Raw genomic sequence first — 17755 nt, 5'->3', positions numbered from 1 at the left:
CCACGCTATGTAAGTTTCACATATCTGTTTAATCACATGAAGAGAAGCCACGCTATGTAAGTTTCACATATCTGTTTAATCACATGAAGAGAAGCCACGCTATGTAAGTTTCACATATCTGTTTAATCACATGAAGAGAAGCCACGCTATGTAAGTTTCACATATCTGTTTAATCACATGAAGAGAAGCCACGCTATGTAAGTTTCACATATCTGTTTAATCACATGAAGAGAAGCCACGCTATGTAAGTTTCACATATCTGTTTAATCACATGAAGAGAAGCCACGCTATGTAAGTTTCACATATCTGTTTAATCACATCAAGAGAAGCCACGCTATGTAAGTTTCACATATCTGTTTAATCACATGAAGAGAAGCCACGCTATGTAAGTTTCACATATCTGTTTAATCATATGAAGAGAAGCCACGCTATGTAAGTTTCACATATCTGTTTAATCACATCAAGAGAAGCCACGCTATGTAAGTTTCACATATTTGTTTAATCACATTAAGAGAAGCCACGCTATGTAAGTTTCACTTAGTTGCCACAAAATCGCAAACTGGAATTTAAGGCCGTTGGCGAGTAATAAAAATGACAGTCAAATCGATTGAAGTAGATTAAAAGCTAATGATTATTTTTTACCTCTTCTCTTGGCTTTATGAATGGTTCATTAAATCCTCGAGCAGCTTTTAGTGGAATTCATCAAACTCATTATACGCGATTACATTTAAACAAGTAAGCACTTTTAAAGGAGTGTGGGTGTGGTTTATTTAGAAAAGCCACCGTGGTGTCATTACCTGGTCTTATTACTGATATTGTGGATTGTTATTATCAGGTCTTCATAACGAATTTTATGGTATTGTTCCAAAGAACGAACGAGGAATGTTTCTAATATCTGAATGTCTAAATATCATATTCAGTACAGGACATCCAACAGGGTAAACCTTCGTTATAAAAAGTGTTGCAAACATAGGTAACCAGATACTTACTGTTTACAGTTTGCTGTTTAAAAGTGTAATGATACTGTTTTATACCATTGTTGAGTTCTGTTTAAAAGTGTATTGATACTGTTTCTATACCATTGCTGAGTACTGTTTAAAAGTGTATTGATATTGTTGCTTTACCATTGCTGAGTTCTGTTTAAAAGTGTATTGATACTGTTTCTATACCATTGCTGAGTTCTGTTTAAAAGTGTATTGATACTGTTGCTGCACCATTGCTGAGTTCTGTTTAAAAGTGTATTGATACTGTTGCTGTACTATTCCTGAGTGCTGTTTAAAAGTGTATTGATACTGTTTCTATACCATTGCTGAGTTCTGTTTAAAAGTGTATTGATACTGTTTTTATTCTATTGCTGAGTTCTGTTTAAAAGTGTATTGATACTGTTGCTGTACCATTTCTGAGTGCTGTTTAAAAGTGTATTGATACTGTTTTTATACCATTGCTGAGTTCTGTTTAAAAGTGTAATGATACAGTTTCTATACCATTGCTGAGTTTTGTTTACAAGTGTATTGATAATGTATCTATGCCATTGCTGAGTTTTGTTTAAAAGTGTATTGATACTGTTTCTATACCATTGCTGAATTCTGTTTAAAAGTGTATCGATACTGTTTCTATACCACTGCTAAGTTATCTTTAAAAGTATATTGATACTGTTTCTATACCATTGCTGAGTTTTGTTTAAAAGTGTATTGATACTGTTTCTATACCATTGCTGAGTTCTGTTTAAAAGTGTATTGATACTGTTGCTGTACCATTGCTGAGTGCTGTTTAAAAGTGTATTGATACTGTTGCTGTATCATTGCTGAATTCTGTTTAAAAGTGTATCGATACTGTTTCTATACCACTGCTAAGTTCTATTTAAAAGTATATTGATACTGTTTCTATACCATTGCTGAGTTTTGTTTAAAAGTGTATTGATACTGTTTCTATACCATTGCTGAGTTCTGTTTAAAAGTGTATTGATACTGTTGCTGTACCATTGCTGAGTGCTGTTTAAAAGTGTATTGATACTGTTGCTGTATCATTGCTGAATTCTGTTTAAAAGTGTATCGATACTGTTTCTATACCATTGCTGAGTTCTGTTTAAAGTGTATTGATACTGTTTCTATACCATTGCTGATTGCTGTTTAAAAGTGTATTGATACTGTTTGTATACCATTGCTGAGTTCTCTTTAAAAGTGTATTGATACTGTTTTTATTCTATTGCTGAGTTCTGTTTAAAAGTGTAATGATACTGTTTGTATACCATTGCTGAGTTCTCTTTAAAAGTGTATTGATACTGTTTTTATTCTATTGCTGAGTTCTGTTTAAGAGTGTATTGATACTGTTGCTGTACCATTTCTGAGTGCTGTTTAAAAGTGTAATGATACTGTTTCTATACCATTGCTGAGTTTTGTTTACAAGTGTATTGACACTGTTTCTATGCCATTGCTGAGTTTTGTTTAAAAGTGTATTGATACTGTTTCTATACCATTGCTGAATTCTGTTTAAAAGTGTATCGATACTGTTTCTATACCACTGCTAAGTTCTGTTTAAAAGTATATTGATACTGTTTCTATACCATTGCTGAGTTTTGTTTAAAAGTGTATTGATACTGTTTCTATACCATTGCTGAGTTCTGTTTAAAAGTGTATTGATACTGTTGCTGTACCATTGCTGAGTGCTGTTTAAAAGTGTGTTGATACTGTTGCTGTATCATTGCTGAATTCTGTTTAAAGTGTATCGATACTGTTTCTATACCATTGCTGAGTTCTGTTTAAAGTGTATTGATACTGTTTCTATACCATTGCTGAGTTTTGTTTAAACGTGTATTGATACTGTTTCTATACCATTGCTGATTGCTGTTTAAAAGTCTATTGATACTGATTCTATACCATTGCTGATTGCTGTTTAAAAGTGTATTGATACCGTTTGTATACCATTGCCGAGTTCTCTTTAAAAGTGTATTGATACTGTTTTTATTCTATTGCTGAGTTCTGTTTAAAAGTATATTGATACTGTTTCTATACCATTGCTGAGTTTTGTTTAAAAGTGTATTGATACTGTTTCTATACCATTGCTGAGTTCTGTTTAAAAGTGTATTGATACTGTTGCTGTACCATTGCTGAGTGCTGTTTAAAAGTGTATTGATACTGTTGCTGTATCATTGCTGAATTCCGTTTAAAAGTGTATCTATAATGTTTCTATACCATTGCTGAGTTCTGTTTAAAGTGTATTGATACTGTTTCTATACCATTGCTGATTGCTGTTTAAAAGTGTATTCATACTGTTTGTATACCATTGCTGAGTTCTCTTTAAAGTGTATTGATACTCTTTTTATTCTATTGCTGAGTTCTGTTTAAAAGTGTATTGATACTGTTGCTGTATCATTGCTGAATTCTGTTTAAAAGTGTATCGATACTGTTTCTATACCATTGCTGAGTTCTGTTTAAAAGTGTATTGATACTGTTTCTATACCATTGCTGAGTTTTGTTTAAACGTGTATTGATACTGTTTCTATACCATTGCTGATTGCTGTTTAAAGTCTATTGATACTGTTTCTATACCATTGCTGAGTTGTGTTTAAAGTGTATTGATACTGTTTCGATACCATTGCTGAATTCTGTTTAAAGTGTATTGATACTGTTTCTATACCATTGCTAAGTTCTGTTTAAAAGTGTATTGATACTGTTTCTATACCATTGCTGAATTCTGTTTAAAAGTGTATTGACACTGTTGCTGTACCATTGCTGAGTTCTGTTTAAAAGTGTATTGATACTGTTGCTGTACCATTGCTGAGTTCTGTTTAAAGTGTATTGATACTGTTGCTGTACCATTGCTGAGTGCTGTTTAAGAGTGTACTGATATTGTTGCTGTACCATTGCTGAGTACTGTTTAAAGTGTATTGATACTGTTGCTGTACCATTGCTGAGTTCTGTTTAAAAGTGTATTGATACTGTTTCTATACCATTGCTGAATTCTGTTTAAAGTGTATTGATACTGTTGCTGTACCATTGCTGAGTTCTGTTTAAAAGTGTATTGATATTGTTGCTGTATCATTGCTGAATTCTGTTTAAAGTGTATCGATACTGTTTCTATACCATTGCTGAGTTCTGTTTAAAAGTGTATTGATACTGTTTCTATACCATTGCTGAGTTTTGTTTAAACGTGTATTGATACTGTTTCTATACCATTGCTGAATTCTGTTTAAAAGTGTATCGATACTGTTTCTATACCACTGCTAAGTTCTGTTTAAAAGTATATTGATACTGTTTCTATACCATTGCTGAGTTTTGTTTAAAGTGTATTGATACTGTTTCTATACCATTGCTGAGTTCTGTTTAAAAGTGTATTGATACTGTTGCTGTACCATTGCTGAGTGCTGTTTAAAAGTGTATTGATACTGTTGCTGTATCATTGCTGAATTCTGTTTAAAAGTGTATCGATACTGTTTCTGTACCATTGCTGAGTTCTGTTTAAAAGTGTATTGATACTGTTTCTATACCATTGCTGATTGCTGTTTAAAAGTGTATTGATACTGTTTGTATACCATTGCTGAGTGCTGTTTAAAAGTCTATTGATACTGATTCTATACCATTGCTGAGTTCTGTTTAAAAGTGTATTGATACTGTTTCTATACCATTGCTGATTGCTGTTTAAAAGTGTATTGATACCGTTTGTATACCATTGCTGAGTTCTCTTTAAAGTGTATTGATACTGTTTTATTCTATTGCTGAGTTCTGTTTAAAAGTATATTGATACTGTTTCTATACCATTGCTGAGTTTTGTTTAAAAGTGTATTGATACTGTTTCTATACCATTGCTGAGTTCTGTTTAAAGTGTATTGATACTGTTGCTGTACCATTGCTGAGTGCTGTTTAAAGTGTATTGATACTGTTGCTGTATCATTGCTGAATTCTGTTTAAAGTGTATCGATAATGTTTCTATACCATTGCTGAGTTCTGTTTAAAAGTGTATTGATACTGTTTCTATACCATTGCTGATTGCTGTTTAAAGTGTATTGATACTGTTTGTATACCATTGCTGAGTTCTCTTTAAAAGTGTATTGATGCTCTTTTTATTCTATTGCTGAGTTTTGTTTAAAAGTGTATTGATACTGTTGCTGTATCATTGCTGAATTCTGTTTAAAAGTGTATCGATACTGTTTCTATACCATTGCTGAGTTCTGTTTAAAAGTGTATTGATACTGTTTCTATACCATTGCTGAGTTTTGTTTAAACGTGTATTGATACTGTTTCTATACCATTGCTGATTGCTGTTTAAAAGTCTATTGATATTGTTTCTATACCATTGCTATGTTCTGTTTAAACGTGTATTGATACTGTTTCTATACCGTTGCTGAGTACTGTTTAAAAGTGTATTGATACTGTTGCTGTACCATTGCTGAGTTCTGTTTAAAAGTGTATTGATACTGTTTCTATATCATTGCTGAATTCTGTTTAAAAGTGTGTTGACACTGTTGCTGTACCATTGCTGAGTTCTGTTTAAAAGTGTATTGATATTGTTTCTATACCATTGCTAAGTTCTGTTTAAACGTGTATTGATACTGTTTCTATACCGTTGCTGAGTTCTGTTTAAAAGTGTATTGATACTGTTGCTGTACCATTGCTGAGTACTGTTTAAAAGTGTATTGATACTGGTGCTGTACCATTGCTGAGTTCTGTTTAAAAGTGTATTGATACTGTTGCTGTACCATTGCTGAGTGCTGTTTAAGAGCGTACTGATATTGTTGCTGTACCATTGCTGAGTACTGTTTAAAAGTGTATTGATACTGTTGCTGTACCATTGCTGAGTTCTGTTTAAAAGTGTATTGATACTGTTTCTATACCATTGCTGAATTCTGTTTAAAAGTGTATTGATACTCTTGCTGTACCATTGCTGAGTTCTGTTTAAAAGTGTATTGATACTGTTGCTGTATCATTGCTGAATTCTGTTTAAAAATGTATCGATACTGTTTCTATACCATTGCTGAGTTCTGTTTAAAAGTGTATTGATACTGTTTCTATACCATTGCTGAGTTTTGTTTAAACGTGTATTGATACTGTTTCTATACCATTGCTGATTGCTGTTTAAAAGTGTATTGATACTGTTTCTATACCATTGCTGATTGCTGTTTAAAAGTGTATTGATACTGTTTGTATACCATTGCTGAGTTCTGTTTAAAAGTGTGTTGACACTGTTGCTGTACCATTGTTGAGTTCTGTTTAAAAGTGTATTTATATTGTTTCTATACCATTGCTAAGTTCTGTTTAAACGTGTATTGATACTGTTTCTATACCGTTGCTGAGTTCTGTTTAAAAGTGTATTGATACTGTTGCTGTACCATTGCTGAGTTCTGTTTAAAAGTGTATTGATACTGTTGCTGTACCATTGCTGAGTGCTGTTTAAGAGTGTACTGATATTGTTGCTGTACCATTGCTGAGTGCTGTTGAAAAGTGTATTGTTACTGTCGCTGTACCATTGCTGAGTTTTGTTTAAACGTGTATTGATACTGTTTCTATACCATTGCTGAGTTCTGTTCAAGAGTGTATTGATACTGTTTCTATACCATTGCTGAGTTCTGTTTAAAAGTGTATTGATACTGTTGCTGTATCATTGCTGAGTTCTGTTTAAAAGTGTATTGATACTGTTTCTATACCATTGCTGAGTTTTGTTTAAAAGTGTATTGACACTGTTTCTATACCATTGCTGAGTTCTGTTTAAATGTGTATTGATACTGTTTCTATACCATTGCTGAATTCTGTTTAAAAGTGTATTGATACTGTTTCTATACCATTGCTGATTGCTGTTTAAAAGTCTATTGATACTGTTTCTATACCATTGCTGATTGCTGTTTAAAGTCTATTGATACTGTTTTTTATACCATTGCTGAGTTCTTTTTAAAAGTGTATTGATACTGTTTTTATTCTATTGCTGAGTTCAGTTTAAAAGTGTAATGATACTGTTTTTATACCATTGTTGAGTTTTGTTTAAAAGTGTATTGATACTGTTGCTGTACCATTGCTGAGTGCTGTTTAAAAGTGTATTGATACTGTTTCTGTACCATTGCTGAGTTCTGTTTAAAAGTGTATTGATACTGTTTCTGTACCATTGCTGAGTTCTGTTTAAAAGTGTATTGATACTGTTTCTGTACCATTGCTGAGTTCTGTTTAAAAGTGTATTGATACTGTTTCTACACCATTGCAGATTGCTGTTTAAAAGTGTATTGATACTGTTGCTGTCTGAAGTTACCCATGCTGACAGGATCAGTCTGAAGATAATCACCGTACTAATAGGACTAGTCTGAAGATAGCCGTACTGACACGATTGGTCTGAAGTTAACCGTACTGACACGATTGGATTGATATTAGCCGTACTGACACGATTGGTCTCATGTTAGCCGTACTGATACGATTGGTCTCAATTGAGCCGTACTGACACGATTGGTGTCAAGTTAGCCGTACTGATACGATTGGTCTGAAGTTAGTCGTACTGACACGATTGGTCTGAAGTTAGCCGTACTGACACGATTGGTCTGAAGTTAACCGTACTGACATGATTCAAGTCCTCATATTGTTCCAGTCTTCTTATTGCTAACTCAGATGCTAGTACACTGTATACGGGAAGTACACGTACAAATGTACAAATTTCTCAGTATGGAGAGAAACACCTTGTTCTTACTTTGACATGAATATTTGACATGACTGTGAAAACTAGTTCTCAGTTTTTATTATGTTCTTTGAAAATATCTTTATCATGTTTTATATAATACATGACCCAGCAACAGCCAGTGTGTTACTAGTGTGACGTTTGGCAAATTACGTGTGTGAGAAACCAAACAAACACAGTACCTTATCACTGGTCCCAAACAAACACAGTACCTTATCACTGGTCCCAAACAAACACAGTACCTTATCACTGGTCCCAAACAAACACAGTACCTTATCACTGGTCCCAAACAAACACAGTACCTTATCACTAGTCCCAAACAAACACAGTGCCTTATCACTGGTCCCAAACAAACACAGTGCCTTATTACTGGTCCCAAACAAACATAGTACCTTATCACTGGTCCCAAACAAACACAGTACCTTATCACTGGTCCCAAACAAACACAGTGCCTTATCACTGGTCCCAAACAAACACAGTACCTTATCACTGGTCCCAAACAAACACAGTACCTTATCACTGGTCCCAAAACAAACACAGTGCCTTATCACTGGTCCCAAACAAACACAGTGCCTTATCACTGGTCCCAAACAAACACAGTACCTTATCACTGGTCCCAAACAAACACAGTACCTTATCACTAGTACCAAACAAACACAGTGCCTTATCACTAGTCCCAAACAAACACAGTGCTTTATCACTGGTCCCAAACAAACACAGTACCTTATCACTAGTCCCAAACAAACACAGTGCCTTATCACTGGTCCCAAACAAACACAGTACCTTATCACTGGTCCCCAAACAAACACAGTACCTTATCACTGGTCCCAAACAAACACAGTACCTTATCACTGGTCCCAAACAAACACAGTACCTTATCACTGGTCCCAAACAAACACAGTGCCTTATCACTGGTCCCAAACAAACACAGTGCCTTATCACTGGTCCCAAACAAACACAGTACCTTATCACTGGTCCCAAACAAACACAGTACCTTATCACTGGTACCAAACAAACACAGTGCCTTATCACTGGTCCCAAACAAACACAGTGCCTTATCACTGGTCCCAAACAAACACAGTACCTTATCACTGGTCCCAAACAAACACAGTACCTTATCACTGGTCCCAAACAAACACAGTACCTTATCACTGGTCCCAAACAAACACAGTACCTTATCACTGGTCCCAAACAAACACAGTACCTTATCACTGGTTCCAAACAAACACAGTACCTTATCACTGGTCCCAAACAAACACAGTGCCTTATCACTAGTCCCAAACAAACACAGTGCCTTATCACTGGTCCCAAACAAACACAGTACCTTATCACTGGTCCCAAACAAACACAGTGCCTTATCACTGGTCCCAAACAAACACAGTACCTTATCACTGGTCCCAAACAAACACAGTACCTTATCACTGGTCCCAAACAAACACAGTACCTTATCACTGGTCCCAAACAAACACAGTACCTTATCACTGGTACCAAACAAACACAGTGCCTTATCACTAGTCCCAAACAAACACAGTGCCTTATCACTGGTCCCAAACAAACACAGTACCTTATCACTGGTCCCAAACAAACACAGTACCTTATCACTAGTCCCAAACAAACACAGTGCCTTATCACTGGTCCCAAACAAACACAGTACCTTATCACTGGTCCCAAACAAACACAGTACCTTATTACTGGTCCCAAACAAACACAGTACCTTATCACTGGTCCCAAACAAACACAGTACCTTATCACTGGTCCCAAACAAACACAGTACCTTATCACTGGTCCCAAACAAACACAGTACCTTATCACTGGTCCCAAACAAACACAGTACCTTATCATTTGTTCCAAACAAACACAGTACCTTATCACTGGTCCCAAACAAACACAGTACCTTATCACTGGTCCCAAACAAACACAGTACCTTATCATTTGTTCCAAACAAACACAGTACCTTATCACTGGTCCCAAACAAACACAGTACCTTATCATTTGTTCCAAACAAACACAGTACCTTATCACTGGTCCCAACAGGAGGACGTGGAAGAAAATTCGAACCGTCCAGTCTAGTTTCGACAAATTAGGCTTAGACAACGTCCGCGACGTCAGCTTCTTCTCCTGGGCATCTTGCAAATACCACCGGATGCTAAAGACATTGACCGTTAAAACAGGAACTACTGTGGTTGTTGCTGTGAAACCAAACCACCAAAGGTTGTTTTCCATGAAGAGCAGATAACAGACTGCCACATCAGTTCCAATATTAATAACGTACGATACAATACACACGAAAGTAGCTATGGCACTGAAGACTGTGAAGTGGTCTTTCTCGTTCCACGTGGTGGGATACACAGACTGAAGAGAGAACATCTCTTCAGGATTTTCATGGTCCAGCATGATGGTCTCAATCTGGACTCCCTCGGGATCATTGGACAAGTTAGAGTCCCGTCTGTCGTGTTGTCCTTTGTCTGACTGGCCACGTCTGACATAATGGAGGTCAGCTAACTGGTCACCTTCATTAACAGCAACCATTGGATGTCTCTCCACTGTGAAAAGAAATGTCAGGTTTTCGTAATTTTGAGCCAATGAATTACTTTGTCAAAACGCATTTAAAACATTTACTTTAAAATAACCATCAATATAAAACTGTTTACACAGGCTCACCTACAAATTGTAAACACACTAAACCATCTATATAAAACTGTTTACACAGACTCACCTACAAATTGTAAACACACTAAACCATCTATATAAAACTGTTTACACAGACTCACCTACAAATTGTAAACACACTTATCTACCAGTTGTGCCAAAATATCAAACATATTAAACAATGTCACAATAGTTACTGTGCAGTCTTTGTAAAAAATAATAGTTACAGTACAGTTCTTGTATATGGTAATAGTTACAGTACAGTCCTATTATAAGGTAACAGTTACAGTACAGTTCTTGTATAATGTAATAGTTACAGTACAGTTCTTGTATAAAGTAATAGTTACAGTACAGTTCTTGTATAAAGTAATAGTTACAGTACAGTACTTGTATAAGATAATAGTTACAGTACAGTTCTTGTATAATGTAATAGTTACAGTACAGTTCTTGTATAAGGTAATAGTTACAGTACAGTTCTTGTATAAGGTAATAGTTACAGTACAGTTCTTGTATAATGTAATAGTTACAGTACAGTTCTTGTATAAGGTAATAGTTACAGTACAGTTTTTGTATAATGTAATAGTTACAGTACAGTTCTTGTATAACGTAATAGTTACAGTACAGTTCTTGTATAACGTAATAGTTACAGTACATTTCTTGTATAATGTAATAATTACAGTACAGTTCTTGTATAAGGTAATAGTTACAGTACAGTTCTTGTATAATGTAATAGTTACAGTACAGTTCTTGTATACGGTAATAGTTACAGTACAGTTCTTGTATAAAGTAATAGTTACAGTACAGTTCTTGTATAATGTAATAGTGGCAGTACATTTCTTGTATAATGTAATAATTACAGTACAGTTCTTGTATAAGGTAATAGTTACAGTACAGTTCTTGTATAATGTAATAGTTACAGTACAGTTCTTGTATACGGTAATAGTTACAGTACAGTTCTTGTATAAAGTAATAGTTACAGTACAGTTCTTGTATAATGTAATAGTTACAGTACAGTTCTTGTATAAGGTAACAGTTACAGTACAGTTCTTGTATAATGTAATAGTTATTGTACAGTTCTTGTATAAGGTAATAGTTACAGTACAGTTCTTGTATAATGTAATAGTTACAGTACAGTTCTTGTATAAGGTAATAGTTACAGTACAGTCCTATGATAATGTAATAGTAACAGTACAGTTCTTGTATAATGTAATAGTTACAGTACAGTCCTATGATAATGTAATAGTTACAGTACAGTTCTTGTATAAGGTAATACTTACAGTACAGTCCTATTATACTGTAATAGTTACAGTACAGTTCTTGTATAATGTAATAGTTACAGTACAGATCTTGTATAATGTAATAGTTACAGTACAGATCTTGTATAATGTAATAGCTACAGTACAGTTTCATTATAATGTAATAGTTATAGTACATTTCTTGTATAATGTAATAATTACAGTACATTTCTTGTATAATGTAATAGTTACAGTACAGTTCTTGTATAATGTAATAATTACAGTACATTTCTTGTATAAGGTAATAGTTACACTACAGTTCTTGTATAAGGTAATAGTTACAGTACAGTTCTTGTATAATGTAATAGTTACAGTACAGTTCTTGTATAATGTAATAGTTACACTACAGTTCTTGTATAAGGTAATAGTTATAGTACAGTTCTTGTATAATGTAATAGTTACAGTACAGTTCTTGTATAATGTAATAGTTACAGTACAGTTCTTGTATAATGTAATAGTTACAGTACAGTTCTTGTATAAGGTAATAGTTACAGTACAGTTCTTGTATAAGGTAATAGTTACAGTACAGTTCTTGTATAATGTAATAGTTACAGTACAGTTCTTGTATAATGTAATAGTTACAGTATAGTTCTCGTATAAGGTAATAGTTACAGTACATTTCTTGTGTAAGGTAATAGTTACAATTACAGTTCTTGTATAATGTAATAGTTACAGTACAGTTCTTGTATAATGTAATAGTTACAGTATAGTTCTTGTATAAGGTTATAGTTACAGTACAGTTCTTGTATAATGTAATAGTTACAGTACAGTTCTTGTATAATGTAATAGTTACAGTATAGTTCTCGTATAAGGTAATAGTTACAGTACATTTCTTGTGTAAGGTAATAGTTACAGTACAGTTCTTGTTTAATGTAATAGTTACAGTATAGTTCTCGTATAAGGTAATAGTTACAGTACATTTCTTGTGTAAGGTAATAGTTACAGTACAGTTCTTGTATAATGTAATAGTTACAGTACAGTTCTTGTATAATGTAATAGTTACAGTATAGTTCTTGTATAAGGTTATAGTTACAGTACAGTTCTTGTATAAGGTAATAGTTACAGTACAGTTCTTGTATAATGTAATAGTTACAGTACAGTTCTTGTGTAAGGTAATAGTTACAGTACAGTTCTTGTATAATGTAATAGTTACAATTACAGTTCTTGTATAAGGTAATAGTTACAGTACAGTTCTTGTATAATGTAATAGTTACAGTACAGTTCTTGTGTAAGGTAATAGTTACAGTACAGTTCTTGTATAATGTAATAGTTACAGTACAGTTCTTGTATAAGGTAATAGTTACAGTACAGTTCTTGTATATGGTAATAGTTACAGTACAGTTCTTGTATAAGGTAATAGTTACAGTACAGTTCTTGTATATGGTAATAGTTACAGCACAGTTCTTGTATAATGTAATAGTTACAGTACAGTTCTTGTATATGGTAATAGTTACAGTACAGTTCTGGTATAAGGTAATAGTTACAGTACAGTTCTTGTATATGGTAATAGTTACAGTACAGTTCTTGTATAAGGTAATAGTTACAGTACAGTTCTTGTATAAGGTAATAGTTACAGTACAGTTCTTGTATAATGTAATAGTTACAGTACAGTTCTTGTATATGGTAATAGTTACAGCACAGTTCTTGTATAAGGTAATAGTTACAGTACAATTCTTGTATAAGGTAATAGTTTCAGTACAGTCCTATGATAATGTAATAGTTACAGTACAGTTCTTGTATAAGGTAATAGTTACAGTACAGTTCTTGTATAATGTAATAGTTACAGTACAGTTCTTGTATAATGTAATAGTTACAGTATAGTTCTCGTATAAGGTAATAGTTACAGTACATTTCTTGTGTAAGGTAATAGTTACAGTACAGTTCTTGTTTAATGTAATAGTTACAGTATAGTTCTCGTATAAGGTAATAGTTACAGTACATTTCTTGTGTAAGGTAATAGTTACAGTACAGTTCTTGTATAATGTAATAGTTACAGTACAGTTCTTGTATAATGTAATAGTTACAGTATAGTTCTTGTATAAGGTTATAGTTACAGTACAGTTCTTGTATAAGGTAATAGTTACAGTACAGTTCTTGTATAATGTAATAGTTACAGTACAGTTCTTGTGTAAGGTAATAGTTACAGTACAGTTCTTGTATAATGTAATAGTTACAGTACAGTTCTTGTATAAGGTAATAGTTACAGTACAGTTCTTGTATAATGTAATAGTTACAGTACAGTTCTTGTATAATGTAATAGTTACAGTACAGTTCTTGTATATGGTAATAGTTACAGTACAGTTCTTGTATATGGTAATAGTTACAGCACAGTTCTTGTATAATGTAATAGTTACAGTACAGTTCTTGTATATGGTAATAGTTACAGTACAGTTCTGGTATAAGGTAATAGTTACAGTACAGTTCTTGTATATGGTAATAGTTACAGTACAGTTCTTGTATAAGGTAATAGTTACAGTACAGTTCTTGTATAAGGTAATAGTTACAGTACAGTTCTTGTATAATGTAATAGTTACAGTACAGTTCTTGTATATGGTAATAGTTACAGCACAGTTCTTGTATAAGGTAATAGTTACAGTACAATTCTTGTATAAGGTAATAGTTTCAGTACAGTCCTATGATAATGTAATAGTTACAGTACAGTTCTTGTATAAGGTAATAGTTACAGTACAGTTCTTGTATAATGTAATAGTTACAGTACAATTCTTGTATAATGTAATAGTTACAGTACAGTTTTTGTATAAGGTAATAGTTACAGTACATTTCTTGTATATGGTAATAGTTACAGTACAGTTCTTGTTGGTATTAATACTGTACCAACTGTGTCGTGTTAGTTATTTCTCTTTGCTATTTGCTCTTTATGGTTGAAAATATTGTTAAAATGCTTTAGCAGCTGTCTGTCACCGTTTAAATGTGTTTTCGATGTTTGTGAATATATGGAAACCCCTTTTGACTATAAACGAGTAGACCCTCATTTAAGAGACGCAAAAATCGTGATATGTAACTTATGTGTGGAGAAATAAATTCACGTGATAGTACATATGTAAAAAGTGTTTTAAACTGACAAATACGGTTAATTACGAAAACTCGAGGACACATAAAAGTTAGATACATTCTCACTGAACTGTAAAAATGTTGCGGTTTGACAATTAGGGCACGTGACTAGAGTTTGTTTTACACAGATATGGCAACTTAAGGTACGTGAGGTTCTGGTTCCTTAGAATATCCTTTCAGTTGAGTGGTTTCTGAGAAAAATGATGCAATAAACCTATATTGAATTTCTCGAAACTTCGTCTCACGTTAAGGAGTCGCACGTATAATAATGTGAAACAAGGCTTAACATAAGTTTGGTTTGTATTGAATTTCGCGCAAAGCTACATGAGGGCTATCTGTGCTAGCCGTCCCTAATTTTGCAGTGTAAGACTACAGGGAAGGCAACTTTTGGACTACTCTTTTACCAACGAAGAATTGGATTGACCGTCATATTACAGTGATCCCTAGGATGAATGGGCGAGCGTGTTTGGTGTGACCCTAAATTGTTTGTTATTTGGGGCTCTATAATAACTGTACAATCAACTTTGGTTGTAAGTAGTTCCAACACAATGATTTGAAGCGGTGAAAAAAAACATTGTTTATTCTGAAAGTTGTAATTTGACATCGTAATATGATGTAATTTGTTAACGAACCTAGGATTTTATACTATTTATGTAAATGGGGGGGGGGTGCTATGTGCATATCTGGTTTTCTTTTGGTGATTCAATAATTTCTAAAACTTCGCCTTCTGATATACGATCTCCGTGATGCAATATTGTAGGGTTAGGGTTAGGTTAGGGTTACAAACATGCTAGAAAGTTTAAGATAGATCGGTTTTATATTACTTTTATTTTAAATTTTCAACAACATCTGAATATCCAAAACCATTGGTACGCCACAACTTAACTGCTTACTGTATGGTTGAATATCGTTTGACTGTGTTTGTTTACTATAAACAACCTGACCGTCTAATATGTGATCGAATGTCATTGTTTATTATATACAGCTTGACCGTCTTCTATATGGTCGAATGTCATTGTTTATTACAAACAACTTGACCGTCTCCAATATGGTTGAATGTCATTGTTTATTATAAACAACTTGACGGTCTACTATATGGTAAATGTTATTGTTTACTGTAAACAACCTGACAGTCTACTATATGGTCGAATGTCATTATCTACTATAAACAACCAGACCGTATACTATATTGTTAAATGTCATTGTTTATTATAAACAAGTTGACCGTCTACTATATGGTCGAATATCATTGTTTACTGTAAACAGCTTGACCGTCTCCTATATGGTCGAATATCATTGTTTACTGTAAACAGCTTGACCGTCTCCTATATGGTCGAATATCATTGTTTATTATAAACATCTTAACCGTCTACTATATGGTAAATGTTATTGTTTACTGTAAACAACCTGACAGTCTACTATATGGTCGAATGTCATTATCTACTATAAACAACCAGACCGTATACTATATTGTTAAATGTCATTGTTTATTATAAACAAGTTGACCGTCTACTATATGGTCGAATATCATTGTTTACTGTAAACAGCTTGACCGTCTCCTATATGGTCGAATATCATTGTTTACTGTAAACAGCTTGACCGTCTCCTATATGGTCGAATATCATTGTTTATTATAAACATCTTAACCGTCTACTATATGGTCGAATATCATTGTTTACTGTAAACAGCTTGACCGTCTCCTATATGGTCGAATATCATTGTTTATTATAAACAACTTGACCGTCTACTATATGGTCGAATATCATTGTTTACTCTAAACAGCTTGACCGTCTCCTATATGGTCGAATATCATTGTTTATTATAAACAACTTGACCGTCTACTATATGGTCGAATATCATTGTTTACTGTAAACAGCTTGACCGTCTCCTATATGGTCGAATATCATTGTTTATTATAAACAACTTGACCGTCTACTATATGGTCGAATATCATTGTTTATTATAAACAACTTGACCATCTCCTGTGTGGTCGAATATCATTGTTTACTATAAACAACGTGACCGTCTCCTGTACATTGTCCAAACATTCATCTCCAGTACTGTACTTTTAACTGTATTTCTCTATCTTTTATACCACGTTCATGTGTTTCGTCAGTTGTTTGTGTAATAGCGACGTAACTTGGTTTCATGATTTTATAAGCTGTTTACTAAGAACAAAATCTCGTCAATACTTACTCAGTTCTCTCATGGTGCTGGTTATTGTCCTCCAGTCCACGTGAACACCATACTCTAATCTATATCAGGACCAAACAGTGACTGACTATCACGTCAAGTAGTGCCTGGATATGCTATAACTATAGCATCGATCAGGACGTTTATCCCACGATAGAGGGCGTTCACTCTTCTGTTCCGTCTTAATACACGCATAGTTTCACAGTTTCTTGGTTATATATGCAGGTCTTACTGATTCATTATTTAGTGACTAATCCATGACATGTAACGTACGTATCTAGCAGATATCTGTGTAATAAGAACGGGCGACCGTTTCGTCATATCAATTATTGTGTCACACATGAGTATAACTACAGCGAAATCAATACTAGAAGTACACATCAGTTACAGGTATCATAGAAACGTCCAAGTGTTTATTATGTATGTTTATACCTATGAAAATGAATAAATATAGTTTAGGGAAGAAGCGGTCTAAGTTATAAAATAGTCACTGATACCATATCCCATGTAACACTGAAAATAACACCAGAAAATAGTTTAAGTTGTTTGTTTGTTTGTTTTGAATTTCGTGCAAAGCTACACGAGGGCTATCTGTGCTATCCGTCTCTAATTTCGTAGTGCAAGACTAGAGGGAAAACAGCCAGTCATCAACACCCATCGCCAACTCTTGGGCTACTCTTTTATCAACGAACAGTGGGATTGACTGGAAATTATAACACCCCTACGGCTGAAAGGGCGAAGATGTTTGGTGTGACAGGGATTCGGACCTGCGATACCCTCGGATTACGAGTGGAGTTCCTTAACCATCTGGCCGTGCCGGGCCTAACTGGCAAGGAATAAAAACTGTAGAAAATATGGATTAGTTTCTTGGGCTGTCAGAACACAACAGAAACTGT

General features: G+C 34.0%; 1 protein-coding gene across 1 annotated transcript in view; it reads right to left on the bottom strand.

Annotated features, from left to right (window-relative positions):
* The window catches only part of LOC143251816 (XK-related protein 4-like), a 28691-nt gene extending 11629 nt beyond the window's left edge, over positions 1–17062 (bottom strand). Inside the window, exons 1-2 of the mRNA XM_076503056.1 lie at positions 16863–17062; positions 9665–10193 (exon numbers count right to left, since the gene is read on the bottom strand). Of these exons, the coding sequence (XP_076359171.1) occupies positions 9665–10193; positions 16863–16875 (542 nt within the window). The 5' untranslated portion in view covers positions 16876–17062. The remainder of the gene's footprint in view (positions 1–9664; positions 10194–16862) is intronic.
* Between the last annotated feature and the right edge of the window lie 693 nt (positions 17063–17755).

The sequence above is a fragment of the Tachypleus tridentatus genome, chromosome 6, assembly GCF_004210375.1.
Source record: "Tachypleus tridentatus isolate NWPU-2018 chromosome 6, ASM421037v1, whole genome shotgun sequence".
In the NCBI taxonomy this organism is placed as follows: Eukaryota; Metazoa; Arthropoda; class Merostomata; order Xiphosura; family Limulidae; genus Tachypleus; species Tachypleus tridentatus.
This window is presented reverse-complemented; position numbering and strand designations above follow the sequence as displayed.